The sequence below is a fragment of the Gopherus evgoodei genome, chromosome 9, assembly GCF_007399415.2.
Source record: "Gopherus evgoodei ecotype Sinaloan lineage chromosome 9, rGopEvg1_v1.p, whole genome shotgun sequence".
NCBI classification, from domain to species: domain Eukaryota; kingdom Metazoa; phylum Chordata; order Testudines; family Testudinidae; genus Gopherus; species Gopherus evgoodei.
In genome coordinates, this window is record NC_044330.1 from 52,800,190 (window position 1) to 52,814,966 (window position 14,777).

Here is a 14,777-nt window from a genome sequence, read left to right on the forward strand (position 1 = left end):
CTGTCATTCTGCAGCTACTGAGGCGATAGGATCGTGAACCAGGGCAGCAGCAGCAGAGTCTCCCACGATAACTGGAGCAATTTCCACATCATTAATGTCCAGAATGATGCTGGGGGCAAATTCTTCTTTATTCACTCAGATAATTAGAGTTGAAAGAGCCTAGCATTGTGGGCCTTTCCAGGCCACCCTATGTTTGTGAATCTGCCACGGTGGTCAACCAGCCCTTGGAATACCATGGAGAAATATCCTTCTGGTTATACACTCTGAGCCATGGTGCGGGAGACAAGCAATTGGCATGTGGGTCCCATCAATTGCCTCAATGTTATTTGGGAACCCCACATGTGCAAAGCCATCAACTTTCTCCTGAATATTACAAATTGGCTGGTTATGGATCAGTAGCATTTGGAGGTGACCAGCTTGCACATGGCATTGGTGACCAGCATCTCTATGGGTCTGGGCACCGCATGTTGGTATGCTGCCACTGCAGCTCTGGGGCTATCTCAAAAAAGATAGCTCTTGCCATCTTGAAATTCTCTCATCACTGCTGGTTGTCCCAGGTCTATGGAACAGTCCTTTCCCACCAATCCCCACTGGTTTCCCAAGCCCTGAAAAGGTGTTGCACAGTGTGACCCTGCTCCAGCAACAGCTCTGGTAGTAGCAGTTGCTCTGTGTCTTCCTTGTCTTCCTCATCCTCATCTTTGTCATTGTTCCTCCACCACTGTCCAACCTGCTGCTGAAGGAGCTGCTGCTGGAGCTGCCACATCCACTCGGTAATGTGGTGGCTTTGTCTTTGGACTCTGCCCAAGTTGCTCAGCTTTGAGAGCTGAACTATATCCCAAACAGCCTCTTCCTGTGTGCAGTTGCCAGCATAGTGGTGTGGAGCATTGCTGGGTCCATGCTGGCTGACAGCAATTTGCAAACGGCACTCGCCTCTCCAGAAAGAGAGGAATGATGGGCTGGAGAGAGCTGAAGCATGAGATATTTTTGAATTTACTCCAAGTCCTGGAATTTCACTGGCTTCTATGCATCCCACTGCATGCAGCGAGAGCAACTCCAGCATTTACACTGCTTAGCGTTGACGCAAAGGACGATGGGATACCCTCCGAGAGTGCCAGGCACTTAGTGCACAGCAAGCCCCTGCCATGTGGACACACAGACGCAGACTGAAAGCAAGCACAGCCATCCCATGTGTACACTATTAGTGCAGCTTGCGTTAATTATTGTGTTAATATTGTGCGTTAATTCTGTGGATTAATCCCTCTGTAGACAAGCCCTTAGTGGCCACTTCCTTCAAGCCTCAAAGAATTTTTTCTCATATAATCTTTTGAATTTCCTAATGTGGTGCACAAGGAGCCAAACACTTGTCCCTGGTATGGGTACAATCACCACACATTTCAAAGGGTGAGGAATAGTTTGCTAAGTCAAACTGATCATGCTCTGGGTTTTTCTCTAGTAAGCTGTTGGCCTGGGGAGGGAAAGTCACTGAATTGTTAGTGATTGCATGGTTGGAGTGAAGTTGTGCTTTGTTACAGCGTTGTGAAGATGGATGGTGACAAGCTGACACTGGTTTCCAGTGAATACTTTGGGGCCATGCTGGTTAGACACTCCTGTGGTGTTGCAAATTAATTAGGATATCTGGACCTTGGCATCAGCATGAGCTGGACCTTTTTTTTTTTTCCTGTCCTGTTCAAGACATCACTGCATCATCTTGCTCCTTTCCAGGACTTGGGGTACATCAACTCTCCAGCCGGCTTCAGGTGGAAACCAAATGAAGGATTACGTGGTAAGGAAAGGTGATGCAAAGACAAGCCTGCGCCTTGCTGTGGGCCTCTTAGGCAGGGTGGGTGCCTAGTTAAAATTCTGGGCATGTACGTATCCTGCGAAGGCATTCATGCTGGTGTGACACTGGCTGCAGGGACGCGGGGCTGTTCTGTGTACCTGTCTGTGGAAGAGCTTGTTGCTCCCATTCATAAATGAAAAGAAAATGTTTGATTTATTTTTTTCCCCGTCTTCAGTGTGTAAAATGAACTCGAGGTGTTTTTCTATGTGGAGATGGAGTTAGCACTTAAAGGATGAAGTTTCATGAAATTGCCTTGTTCTTTTTCTTTGCCTCCTCCTTGCTTCTGTGAAATGTCAATAAATGGAATTTTAAGCCAAGTCAAGCATGTTTCGTAGGAAAAGATTTCTCAATAATGAGGTGGCCAAGGATTGAGGGGGCTCAGACCCCCAGATCTGAGTACCCTAGCTCAGCTCAGTGGGTGAAGCTCTGCCTCTGGCAGTTCCAAGGCTGGCTTGGTGCAGAGCTGCCTGGCTGCCAAGTAGCAGGACAAGCAGAGAGAGTCGCCAGAGGCAGCAGCAAGAGGGGTGTGCCAGGCCCCCGTATGGTGCGGAGTCCCTCCTGAGTGCAGCCATGCCCAGTGCTGATGTGGTGGGGGCAAGGCTTCTCTGCTGTTGACTAGGAGCAGATCTGGCTCTGGGGTTGGTGCCCCACAGGGAGGGAGGGAGTGAGAGGGAAGGAGCTGCAGAGAAAGGAGCCAGACACAGCCATCCAGCCCCTAAATAACCCCCTACCCAATGTCATCCTACTGCCCCAAAGAAACCCAAGCCTCACAAAACCACTTTCTGTTACAGCGCCTCACTCATCCCCCTCACATTTAGAAGAGCCTGACACAGTAAATCTCTGAATTCTGAGAGTCAACAGGCTAGAGTGGAGAGCTGGGCGTGTGAGGTGCGTGTGAGGTGGGCTCACTCTCCTATTGCCCTCCCCTGCACACAGGCTGGGATGGAGAGAGCAACCCGCACACGTGCACTGGAGAGTTGTGTCTGACTGTTCTGACCCACCACAAAGCATATTTTAACTAGCCACCTACGGTTCTAACTCCTGCGGTGCTCTAATGACATGTAAATGTGGCCATATTTCATGTGGGGGGAACATTAGTTCCCTTAGCAACAGTGGGTGAGACTTCTCAATCCTGGAGGTCAGTGAGTTTAGTATCAGCTGTATCCCTGTCATGACAGTAGTTTGATCTCAGCAGCATTTCCTGTCATCAATATTTCAGCTTCCCACAGTTGAAAATCAGCGGGAGTGGGTCTTGCTCTCAATATCTGCTCTCAAGACCACCAGTCTCCAAGCGTATGTTCACAGTGGGATAAAAACTAACCCACGGCTGGCCTGAGTCAGCATGGCATTTGGGCTCGGGCTGATGCCTGAGCTCTGGGACCCTGAGAGGGTGGAGGGTCCCAGAGCCTGGGCTCCAGCCTGAGCTTGAATGTCTACGCTGCAATTTTTAGCTCCTTAGCCGATGCCCCTCAAGTTCGAGCCAGCTGACCTAGGGCATGAGCAGGGCTCATGGGGTACATCTGATTGACCAGTTCACAATTAGTGAGGCAAGCTGCTGCGTGGTTGATTACATGCAGCATAGTGAGATGTTTACCCAACTGGCAAATGAGAAACAGAGAAACCAAATGTGTGGCGCACAAGGAAAATAACGGGATCTGATGCGCTAGCCTCGACATCTTCTGGAACTATGCATGCATGAGTCAGCATTTCCAGCAGGCTCCTAGAGCCAGTAAGTGGAAGGGAGAAGGGGATTGAGATATGGTATGAGGAGAGACAGTGCAGCCACATGCTTCATTGGTATAGCTCCATTGACTTCAGAGGAGGAGTGATGTCTGATTGACAGCAGCTGGTGTAGTCTTCTGGCATTCAGCCAAAACTTCTGGCCATCAGTGGGTGTCATAAATCTAAAGGGAAGGGTAACAACCTTTATGTAGGCAGTAACATAAATCCCTCCTGGCCAGAGATACAGAATCACTTACCTGTAAGGGGTTAATCAGTTTAGTTAACCTAGCTGTGTTTGTTTTGCCTGAGTAACAAGTGAAGGTAAGACTTGGACGTGGCTCTTAGAGGTGTGGGACAAACCCAACTACACCCTCGGGTTACTACCCAATCCAAAGTGGATGATGATGAATCTGTCTTGCACGTTTGCAGGATGATGATAAAAATCTAATTTGGGAGCACACCCTCATAGTGTTGTAATGTCACAATTTTGCCCACCACAGGACAACTTACTCATGCAAACTCCTCTTCCCCCATCCCTTGCTCCCCCCCACCAACCCCCTCACAAGTGGATGTCTGTCCTAGGCCCAGGGAAGACATGGAGATGTTGGCTCTGAAGTTCACCTACCAGCATTTAAATAGGGGATGTGGGATAGCAAAAGAGAATCCAGTTCTGGGATTAATATACTGAGCCACTGTAACACCCTTCAGTGGGAGCTGAGTCCTAGGCTGGATGCTGGGATCTTCACAAACAGCTCTTGGATTAATGGTGGTGAGTAGCCTCACATCTAGCAGAAAATCAGTGTGTGTAAGCCACAGACCCTGATGCTTAAAGGATTAGGCAGGAAGGATAATGGGATGCCATTGGGCAGATATCTAGTTCAACCTATTGGCCTCAGGGTGCCTCTGGAGTTGGCAGGATTTAAAGGTGTGCTGGTGTAGACAGCAGTATGTGGAATCATTGGGATGAAATGGATCTGTTCTGACAGACTTGAAACAACAGCTAAGTGGTTCAGGCACTGCTTGCCAAATTCATCTGCTGTCTTTGTCTCTCTAAGCCTTTGGAGTGGTGCCGGCAATAGCTGGAGAGGTGTTTATAACAGAGTGACTTCTGGGGTCACAGACATCTACACCCCTGAGTTCCCTGCTTTGTGCTCTGCCTTGATTGTGGTAAGTATTTACCTAGCCCAGTGCATCGACTCAGTCTTGTGGTGGTCTTGTGGTTGAATCACAGTTGATCTTAGTTCTGTCCCTGACACTGATATGGACTTCCTGTGGGACTGTGGACACCTCACTTAATCCTTCTGTGCTTCACGTTCCTCATCGTAAAATAGGGATAAAAATCTCTCCCTTGGGTATGTCTGTTAATGTTCTTAACAGCAGTTTGAGCCCCTCAGATGGAAGGTTTATGAGAGTGCTATAGATGGAGGGTGCTATAGAAATAAAAACAGTCTTATCTAGAGATCCCTAGATCTCAAAGCACTCTACATAGGTCAATATTGCTATCCCCATTTTATAGATGGAGAAACTGAGGCACAGAAAGACGTGACTGGCCTAAGATCACCCAGCAGACTAGCAGAGCCAGGTTATAGAATGTAGGTCTACTGAATCCCAGTCCAATGCACTATCCACTAGGCTACACTGCCCGGTTCAGTGTTATCACTGCTGCACAGACATTCCTGTTACTTGCTTTCAGATAGTGTCTTCTAAGCAGAGACCATTCTCTCCAGCTCTCTTCCCACCCTTCTGCTGAGCATGTGTTTATGAAACCTGTCACCACTGCACCCTGCAACAGTTGGAAAATGTCCTCTCACAAGTCTTGGTCCCTTTTTACAGAGGGGCGCAGGGCCTGAGATTCTTGGATTCTAGTCGATCAATCTTCTTTTTTAGCACATTCAAAGCAGAGAGAGCAGCCAAACTGTGTCATCGCCCCAGGCAGGGGGCTTCTTAGTTGGAATGTTTTTGGCCGAGTTTTGGTGTTCTGACTCAGCAGACCATTCAGCTCTGATGTTGCAACAGCCAAAAAATAAAGGGCACAGCGAAGCCTCCCTTTATTCCCTAATCCTATTTGCTTTTCTAGAAACAATCCCTAGCCCTGGAATCACTGACTCAATTCTTGGATCCCATTCTCATGACAAAGCGAATGTCTGGTACAAAAGGAGCCTTATAAAAAGAGGCCCCCAGATTCTGGGTCTTTGCAGTTGCTTCTGGAATTCTGCAGCAGTTGGGGTGTAGTGCCTAGAACGGAAAATGTCCAAAACAGGAATCAGGGTAAGTTTGTGTGTGTTTCTTTCCGAGGGGAAGAGATGCAACTTAGGAAGCTGCTCTTGTTTACAAACATGGCAGAAGTGCAGAAAGAGCTTAGGGTAATGGAGCAGAATTTTGCACAGTGGTAGGAGAGTCTGTTATTTCTCTGAAAGAAGATCAATGAATAAAAAGCAAGTGTTTCAAAAACATACGTGACTTTTCCACTGGGGACAGGAGCTTTTCAAACCAAAAGCTTGCTCAGGTTGATAAAATGACTATTTAAAATACAGGGCTGTATTTTGAGTGATAAAGACAGTTTCTCCTCCCTTTTTCTTCAGACTGGATATTTCTCTTTCTGCTACGGTACATCAGGAGAGCGGAGGTGGGAGGCAAATGCTGTGGCAGTTGGGGAGACTTTCAAATGTGCCAAGTGCCTCATGCTCTCCTCGGTGTGTTACTGGGGAAGGTTGCTGTGCCATGGAGAGTGTGGCAAGCTTGTGGGAAGATGCGCTGTCTGTCTGCAAAGCATCTGAATTCCAAAGCTAGCAGCCAGCACCAGTGTATGCTCCATAGTTAGGCTGTCGAGGAGAAAGTACAGCGTGACTGCTGGGATGCTGATGCCTGACTCTGATCACAGGTTGGGGGAGACCAGTTGTGTGAAGTGTATCATACTGCCAAAGAGGGCACTGCCCAGACACCTGAGGTTCTTCAGGGTATGTTTACCCCAGTGTTTTGGAGTGAGCCTCCCAGCCTAGGGTGACAGACTTGGGCTAGCAGGGCTTGTGCGAGCACTCTAAAAATACCTGTGCAGACAGCGCTTTGAAGGTGCCGCTTGGGCTGGAGCTAGGGCTCTGAAGCCCACACCCTTCCCTAGCCTTCAGAGCCCGAACTGCGGCTTCAGAGTGCTGTCTACACCACTGTTTCTAGAGCATGAGCACTAAAACGGGCACAATGACACTGCACAGGCATGCCATGCAAAATATTCTTGACATCCACTCCTGTCTCCGAGTCCCATCGCAGCATGAGAACGGGGTCCTGCAGGCAGGCAGAGACCTGCCCCATTATCAGGTGGGCACCAGGGTCTGCTCATGTAGAACTTATTTCACTACTGGGACCTAAGCTCTTCTAAGCAGGGGGAAAGGTGCTTTGTCTGACAGCTGGTGGTGTTGGGGCTGAGCCTGTTGGTGGACGGTAACTGACTAAAAATCAGGGACAGGTTCACTCGCTGCTTCACTAACTTCTTTTCTTGTTGCTGATGTAACTTAAATTGTGGGGAGCAGGAGGCTCCAGTGCCCTCCGAGAGGCAGGATGGTCCAGTGGTTAAGGCACTAGCCTAGGACTCGGGAGACCTGCTGTGCCACAGACTTGCTGTGTGACCTTGGGCAAGTCACTTAGCCTCTCTCTGCCTCAGCTCAGCACCTGTATAATAGTGACGCCAGCACTGCCCTGCCTCATGAGCTGTTGTTACTGATTGTAAGGAGCTCAGATGCTATGGTAATGGGGCCCACACAAGCACGTATTACCCCAAATGCATTATGTGCTGTGGAGCCCCTACCTTGGCATTCTGGCAGTTAATGGGGTAGAGTTACACTAGGGGGTTGGTTGGTTGACTGAGGGGGTGGAATGTCACATGTGATGGCTATTTCAGGCTGGTGCACTCCAAGCACTGTGTGGGTTGTCAGGCCATTGCAGAGATGGGCCAGGAGTTTAGAACTGCAATCCAGAATTCACCAGTCACTTCCCTGCAGGTTAGAGCTGAGCCATCTCACTTGAACTAAGGATCTGTGCCCACTTGCAGTGAAGTCTGTGTGTGTGAACGGAGCTTAGTGGAGGGCTGGTGGGGAGGAGCATGTTCCTTACACATTCCCATGAGCTCTTCTCACTAAGGCTAGACATACTGATCCTTATTGTTAGTCCATTCTTTGCTCTGTGGACATAAACTTCAGGGGTTCTCAGTTCTCTCTGTGGTCATGTTTGAAGGGGGACGGGAAGCAGCCTGCAAACAGGAGCAGCAAATTGTTCTCTGTGCCTACAAAACTTCGATTTGCTTGGTTAAAGCAAATTGGGGACGGGGGAGGGAAGTGAAGTGTATTTTACAAATTTCACTTTTGAACCTTTTTTCCAGTGGTAAAATAAAATGGTCATATTATGGCATCATAGCTTCGGAAGTGGAAACAGGCTGCTGTATGTTCTAAGAACTATGAAAGGGAAAATCATGCAGTTAATAGTTAAGGCCCAATCATGCAAACATTCACATGCTTAGTTTTAAAGCATGCAAGTAGCTCTCTCACACAGTATTTGGAGGTGGTACTTTCAAGCCTAAATGTTTTTACCTCTGTTACTAATCATCCCTGAAATAATTAAAATGACAAGAGATGTGAACCAGACTAGCCTTTTCCCTCTTGATGGTTTGTTGACTTTTCGCATTTCTCTTAGTGTGGCCAATGAAAACAGGCAGTTTCATTCATCAAAATGAGAACAGAACTATGGTGTTTGGGTTGCAAACAGCAGTGCCAGCCTGGTCGCTCTTGTTACAAAACTGGCCTTCCCTCGGGGTACGCACTCTTCTAGGGACTATTGGTGGGTATGAGGCTTCACAGAATTGGGCCCACAGCAAGCAATTTAAACTAAAGCAACCTTCTCCCCCCACCCCAGTTTTTTTTATTGCCTCTTTCTTTGAATGTCATTCAAACCATTCTAATAATATTAGGTTTTGTCATTTCTTCCCAGGGCAGTCCCTTTAACTGCTCACAGTTAATGATGCGCCTTTATGTTAAAGGCAGTAGGTAAGGAGTCAGCCTTGTTAAAATGGTATGGTTTCAACTAACACATGCTTGCTTCAGTGACAGCACTTGCAGTTCGCACCCCTTCAGCCTGCCTCTTCGCTGCTTTTGCCCAAGAACCATTGACTGAGCCGTCCTCATCTGTTTGGAAGAAGGAACCTCCCCTCTCTCTGCTTTGCTTGTATTTCAGATCACTTTCTACGAAGACAAGCATTTCCAGGGCCGTCGCTATGAGTGTGACAGTGACTGCCCTGATTTTCACACCTACCTAAGCCGCTGCAACTCCATCCGAGTGGAGGGGGGTGCCTGGGTTGTCTATGAGCGGCCTAACTTTGCAGGGAACATGTATGTTCTGACCCATGGCGAGTACCCTGAGTACCAGCGCTGGATGGGCCTTAATGACCGCCTCAGCTCATGCAAAGCCATTCACTTAGTAAGTCTGACCTTCCCTTCCTCTCCCCAGCCTCCCCCAAAGCACACATGTTGCTGCTACTCGGTAACACAATGGATGGGATAGTCACAGATATACTTGAGAGCAAGGTTAAGAGAATCCCAGTAGGTCACATGGGACAATTTCTGCATCATCAGAAGGTTGCAATCTGAGGGGCAAGTGAACAAACCACAGCCCTGAGAAGGCAGAGAGAGTAAGAAAACCTTCCCAGGAAAGCTGCAGTGTTTTCATGTAGAACATGACTGTAGTTGTATTGAAACACTGCTGCAACTCAGCCTAACCCACAACAGGAAAATGCTCTGAGCTTCCCCTTGGCCCGGCGAAGTGGGGCAAAGAAATTTTATGTCACCGGATAAGAGAAACTCCCCCACTGATTTCAATGAGGAAAAGCAGTTTGCTTTGGGCAGGTTGTAGGTAAGTTTCAGTGGCTACCTCTACCAATTGGGGTGTCAGCGTAGTTTTGTTTGGAAATAAGGTTGCTGCAGTTTGCTTCTAGGCAGCTGGGGTTTGGAATTTATACAGGGGAGGTAGTTACTCTGTACCCTGCTTTCCTGAGTTTGCTCCTCTTCCTTGCAGACACAGTTTGCAGCAACTGGCGCGTACACATGGTGACATTTCCCTAAGCACCTATGTCAGTTAGGGGCACAAGACCCCTGGGAATTCCCATCCCTGGGATTTGTGCTCCTCACTCAGTTGCTCAGGAGAATCTCCCCTGCATGGCCTGTGCCAGCCTGGATTTGTCTGAACCTCTGTAGCTTGTTTCCCACTCTGCTTCCTGAACTGATCTCCTGGTCATTCAGTTTCAGTGCACCTGGCACTAGAGAAAGGAGATGGCTGCCAGGCAGTGGCTCAGCCCCCAGCCCCCAGCGGTGGGGTGTAGGTAAGGGAATGGTTCCCAAGGAGCACTCTGCTGGTGAGGACTTGCACGTGCCTGCCTGTGCATAAATCCCACACTCCATCTGCCTAGTTAAAGTTAATTGAAAACAAAACTACTTGCCCCCTCTTCCCTGGGATTCAACGTATGGTTGGAGATACGAGACAGTGTGCTGCCTGCTTTTCCCATTGACTCAGCTGGACACAGGCTCCATCCCGTTCAGTCAGACTTCCAGCTGCTTCACGGTAGGTGTGCAGCCTGCGTGGAAGGAGCTCGCTGTCTGCAGCAGGGGCTGGGAAGGACAGTGAGGATGTGAAATAAAGCCAATTGCGTTTTGATACAAGACCTTTAGTAGAGGGCAGAGTCCTCTTTGCTACATGCTGGCAGCAGAAAGGAGCAGTGAAGTGTGTGAGAACATTCCCAACTCATGGAGGGCTGTTTTTGCTTCTCGGGATCATTAGCAGAGCATGGGGAGCAGCACAAGGGGGAGCAGCCCTGAGCCAGATCGATCCCTCAACTGCCCAAGACTAGAGAGCGCAAAAGGGGACTTTTAAGCCTCGTATAACCTCAGGACCTGCCCCAAGTGCAGGAACATTGGATCTAAGATTTCTCATTCTGCCATGGTCGCAAATCGCTCCATCCAAGCATTTCAGTAGCTCCTGCCAGCACTCGCAGGGCATGGGGCCTGGCCTTCGGAAATACTGGCTGTGTACCTGCTGCACTGAGGAATCCCTGCTTACCTGCTCTTACGCAGGAGTGGGTGTGAGCTCTGTCCTGCAGCTGGTGCTGGCACCAGGTCACCCTGTGGGCAACCTGCTGAGTGAGCAAGGGGCAGCGAACACTCAATAGTGGTGCGAAAGAAACAGCTGATGCATAAGGTGGATGGGAAGGTGGGTTCCCTTCCAAAAGTTTAGAGGAAGGGACTGTGGGGTAGGCTGGCAGGGTGTGACAGGGTAACCAAGGCGTGTTCCCCTGAGTACAGGCAAATGGGACCCTGAGCGAAGGGCAGGCAGTTTTCCCAGAGCATCCCCCTTCCTTAGTCTACGCTGGGAGTTACGGTGGCTATCAAAGGAGAACACAGTGCTTGGCTGGCTTTTTTTGCCCTTCTTTTAAAGGAAGGCTTTGCTGCTTGTGCTCAGCCTGCCAGCGTGAGGAACCCGGTGCCATGACTAGGCTGTGAAGAGCAGGGAAGCTTTCATCCACTGCTGGCATTCATGTGACCCTCTCCACTGGCAGGGAATCCACTGGCCTGTGCTTCAAAAGCACAGGCCAAAGCTGATTTTGAAAGGGACGCAGCTCAGCAGTGTTTCAATGATGGTATACAGCACCCCTTTGCATTGTCCTGCATGTGTTGGTTGGAAATGTATTTATCTGATCAAATGCTTTTGTAGCTTTGTAGTGCAGCTGCCCCATGATCTATTAAGTATGGAATAAACAGCCCTAAAAATGCAGGTCACGTGGAAGGAGGGGGGGGGCCAAGTCTCAGTGTAATGCTGGAGGCAATCAGTGTGCTTTAACAGTGATGCCCTGTGGCAACCAAGGAGTGTAAACTAAGAGGGGATAAACCAGTGTCCAGCCAGCTAGTGCCCAGAGCACTGCCCCTGCCAGAGGAGGGAAATCCAACCCATTAAATACTGCATGCCTCCATATTCCAGAGCCAGGACTGGGGCATGAGCAGCTGCTCCAGCATCCTCCAGCCAGAGCATACTGTCCCACAGGGGGCTCTGGAACAGCTGGGTGAGCCCCAGAGGACACCACCTCCCCTGCCACTGGTCTCATAGAGCTGCCCCTTCTGGTTGCTTTACAGTGGTGGAGCCCTGCTGATATTCTATAATTAAACAGTGAGTGAAAGTATTTAACTTGTAATTCTGACTATTAATCCAGTCAGCTGGTGCCTGGTTTAGAGGCTTTCACCTCCCCTGCTTCCTTCACCAGCAGCCAAGGCCTCGTAGTGGTATGTGACTACCTTCAGCTGTGATCAGTGCTTGAAAGAGCCAACTGATGGGGGCACTCAGCTAGGGGGTCAGATGAATGTGAGCTATGGGAAACTTCCCCATGTGGGCATGGGACTCCAGCTCATCCAAGGCAGCAGTGAAGCATTCCTTTCTGGTGGGGAGGGCAAGAGGAACAAGCTGCCCTGAGGCGAGGCAGTTCATCACCCCATGGGAAACGGTGGCATTCAGCTTGGAGCTGGTAGTGGTAATAAACCAGAGAGGGAGGGATGAGTGGGCCAGGCTGCATGGGAAGCTGCAGATTAACACCCTTGCAGCGCTTATGGCTATTCAGTGCTTGAAATCTCAGCAAATATAACATCTTGCACATGTGAAATGTGAGTACAGACTGTCACCATCTCATTGACCCCTTACGGCCCTGGGGCTCACTGCAGCTCCAGTTCTGAAAGCAACCGAAGGCTTAAAGCAGTGGGAATCAGTTTAAAACACTGAAGTGCAACCTGCCAAAGTGCATCTCATCTGTCACCAGCAGTGCCCTGGCCTCTCCCCACTTGAGCCTGGGTTTGCCCTACCCGGCCCCATATCCAGTCTTTTCCACCCAGGGATCCTAATGCTGCATAGCAGGATGGCAGCATCTGACACCATCTGGAGATGGGCCAGTGACTACATGAGGTGTAAAGTGGGGGAGAATCAGACCTCTGAGCCTGCAGGGCCTGCTCAAGTGTTAATGCCCCTGGGCAGTGGAGGAGCCAATACTGGTACAGCAAAAAAAAATCCAGATGGGTTGGGGGAGCCTAAGGTGAACTGGAAAGCCAGCCGATTGTTTTGGTCAGGCCTGTCCTTTTATACATCTGGGAGCTACCTCTTCCCCCAACCCCCACCTCTCCTAGTCACTGTGTTCCCATCATCAGTGCATTCCCCAGGGTTGGGGGGAGAGGGGAGGTTTCTTGCCTCTCAAGTGTAATGAGGCCCCTTTAATTGTCCACCTGTGATGCTCATAAACAGCACAGTCCCATGCAAACCCAGGGTCTCTATGGCCAGTGGCCTCCTTCAGCCTTCATCCAAAGCCAATGAGACAAGAAGGATCTTGCACAGGAGTGCAATGAGCGAGGGGTCTTGTGGCATAACAGCTAATGCTACTCAGAGTTCTGGGAGGGAAACAGAACCTCCTGCTCCACTGTGTAAATCAATCCCTAGCTACCAGGGGTTAGGATGAAACCTTGAGAGGTAGATTACCGTACATCTGCCTGTTGTGGGGTCCTTTATCTTCCTCTGGAGCATCTGGCAATTGCCAGGGGCAGGATCCTGAATGAGCTGGACTCAGGTGAGCCAGCCCGGCAGTTCTATGCTCCCTGTGTATAGTGAGAGAAAGCCTGAACTGTGCTGCTGTGCCCAGCAATGTGTGATTCTCTGTCTCCTGTTCCAGTCCAGTGGAAGCCAGCACCGCATTCAGATCTTTGAGAAGGGGGACTTTGGTGGCCAGATGTACGAATCTACAGAGGACTGCCCTTCAGTCATGGACGAGTTCCACATCCGGGAAATCCATGCCTGCAAAGTGCTGGAGGGGGCCTGGGTATTCTATGAGCACCCCAACTTCCGGGGCAGGCAGTACCTCTTGGAGAAGGGGGAGTACCGCAAGCCTGTTGACTGGGGGGCTGTGTCCCCCACTGTCCAGTCCTTCCGCTGCATTGCAGAGTGAGGGGTGGGGCAGCTCCCCCTTTGCTAGGGAAACTGTGTGGAGTCTGTGAATAAAGCAAGTGGCTGATGCAGTGCTGCCTGTCCTGCTTATTTCCACTCCGGTTGTCGGGCCACGGCTGACTGCACCCCACAGCCACCCCTCACTCACACTAAGGGCTAGACCTTTGCTACCATTCGCCCTCCCTGCCCTGTGCCGGCTCCTCCCCTCCCCATGGCACCAGTGCTCCCCTCCCCACCCTGTTAGGGTTGCCAGGTGTCCAGCTTTCGAACAGAACGCCGGGTCTGAAAGGGACCCTGGTGGCTCCAGTCAGCACTGCTGACCAGGCTGTTAAAAGTCCGGTCGCTGATGCAGCGGGGCTAAGGCAGGCTCCTTGCCTGCTCTGGCTGCATGCAGCTCCTGGAAGCAGCCAGCATGTCCCTGTGGCCCTTAGGCAGAGAGACAGCCAGGAAGCTCAGCGTGCTGCCCCTGCCTCAAGCACCAGCTCCACAGCTCCCATAGTCTGGGAATTGCAGCCAATGGGAGCTGCCACATGAGCACCATGCAGAGCTGACTGGGCACACCTCTGCCTAGAAGCCAGATATGCCAGACGCTTCCAGGAGCGGTGCAGGGCTAGGGCAGGCAGGGAGCCTGCCTTAGCCCTGCTGTGCTGCCAACTGGGAACCACCTGAGGTAAGCGCTGCCTGGCCAGAGCCTTCAACCCAACCCCCTTGCCTCAGACTGGAACCCTTTCCTGCACCCTAACTCCCTCCCAGACCCTGCACCTCCACCTGCAACCCAACCCCCTGCCCCAGGTTGGAACCCGCACCCAAACTCCCTCCTGGAGCCTGCACCTTGCCCCCACTCCCAGACTCTGCCCCCCTGCCCTGGTCCTGACCCCTCCTCCTGCACTCCAAACACCTCGGCCCCAGCCTGGAGCCCCCTCCTGCACCCCAAATCTCTTATCCCTGGCCCTACCCCAGAGCCTGCACCCCCATCCAGAGCCATCACCCCCTCCTGCACCCCAAACCCCTGCCCCAGCCCAGTGAAAGTGATTGAGGGTGGGTGAGAGCAAGCAATGGAGGGAGGGGGCTGGAGTGATTAAGAATGGGGCCTCAGAGAAGGGGCAGGGCAGGGGGTGGGGCAAAGGTGTTCGGTTTTGTGCAATTAGAAAGTTGGCAACCCTACGCCCTGTGCCAGCCTTTCCCCTTCCCATGGCACCAGTGCTCCCCTCCC

The 14,777-nt window shown here is 50.8% G+C and overlaps 2 protein-coding genes across 11 annotated transcripts in view; both read left to right on the forward strand.

Moving 5' to 3' along the window:
• The window catches only part of TBCCD1 (TBCC domain containing 1), a 32,023-nt gene extending 18,673 nt beyond the window's left edge, over positions 1-13,350 (forward strand). For 4 of the 9 annotated variants that reach the window (XM_030575814.1, XM_030575816.1, XM_030575815.1 and 1 more), the window contains one exon: positions 1,533-2,157. The gene's annotated coding sequence lies outside the window, so the exon portion shown is untranslated. Of the gene's footprint in view, positions 1-1,532; positions 2,158-8,779; positions 8,868-13,292 lie in introns of those variants that run through there. The other 5 variants (XR_004002033.1, XM_030575811.1, XM_030575813.1 and 2 more) reach the window with 4 other exon arrangements.
• On the forward strand, positions 1,701-13,635 carry CRYGS (crystallin gamma S). 2 transcript variants are annotated; one of them, XM_030575829.1, is made up of 3 exons: positions 1,701-1,783; positions 8,780-9,022; positions 13,293-13,635. In XM_030575829.1, the coding sequence occupies exons 1-3, from the start codon at positions 1,769-1,771 to the stop codon at positions 13,563-13,565; spliced, it is 531 nt and encodes a 176-aa protein (XP_030431689.1). In that variant the 5' UTR covers positions 1,701-1,768; the 3' UTR covers positions 13,566-13,635. The 2 variants fall into 2 exon arrangements, with proteins under 2 accessions (XP_030431689.1, XP_030431688.1); XM_030575828.1 differs by lacking the exon at positions 1,701-1,783 and adding an exon at positions 4,738-5,830.
• Positions 13,636-14,777: the final 1,142 nt, after the last annotated feature.

Excerpts from the sequence above, each read along its gene's own strand:
- CRYGS (XM_030575828.1), top strand. The coding sequence starts at position 5,810 with ATGTCCAAAACAGGAATCAGG. Across the intron at positions 5,831-8,779 it reads TGTCCAAAACAGGAATCAGG|ATCACTTTCTACGAAGACAA; the intron begins GTAAGTTTGTGT and ends CTTGTATTTCAG. Across the intron at positions 9,023-13,292 it reads CATGCAAAGCCATTCACTTA|TCCAGTGGAAGCCAGCACCG; the intron begins GTAAGTCTGACC and ends CTCCTGTTCCAG.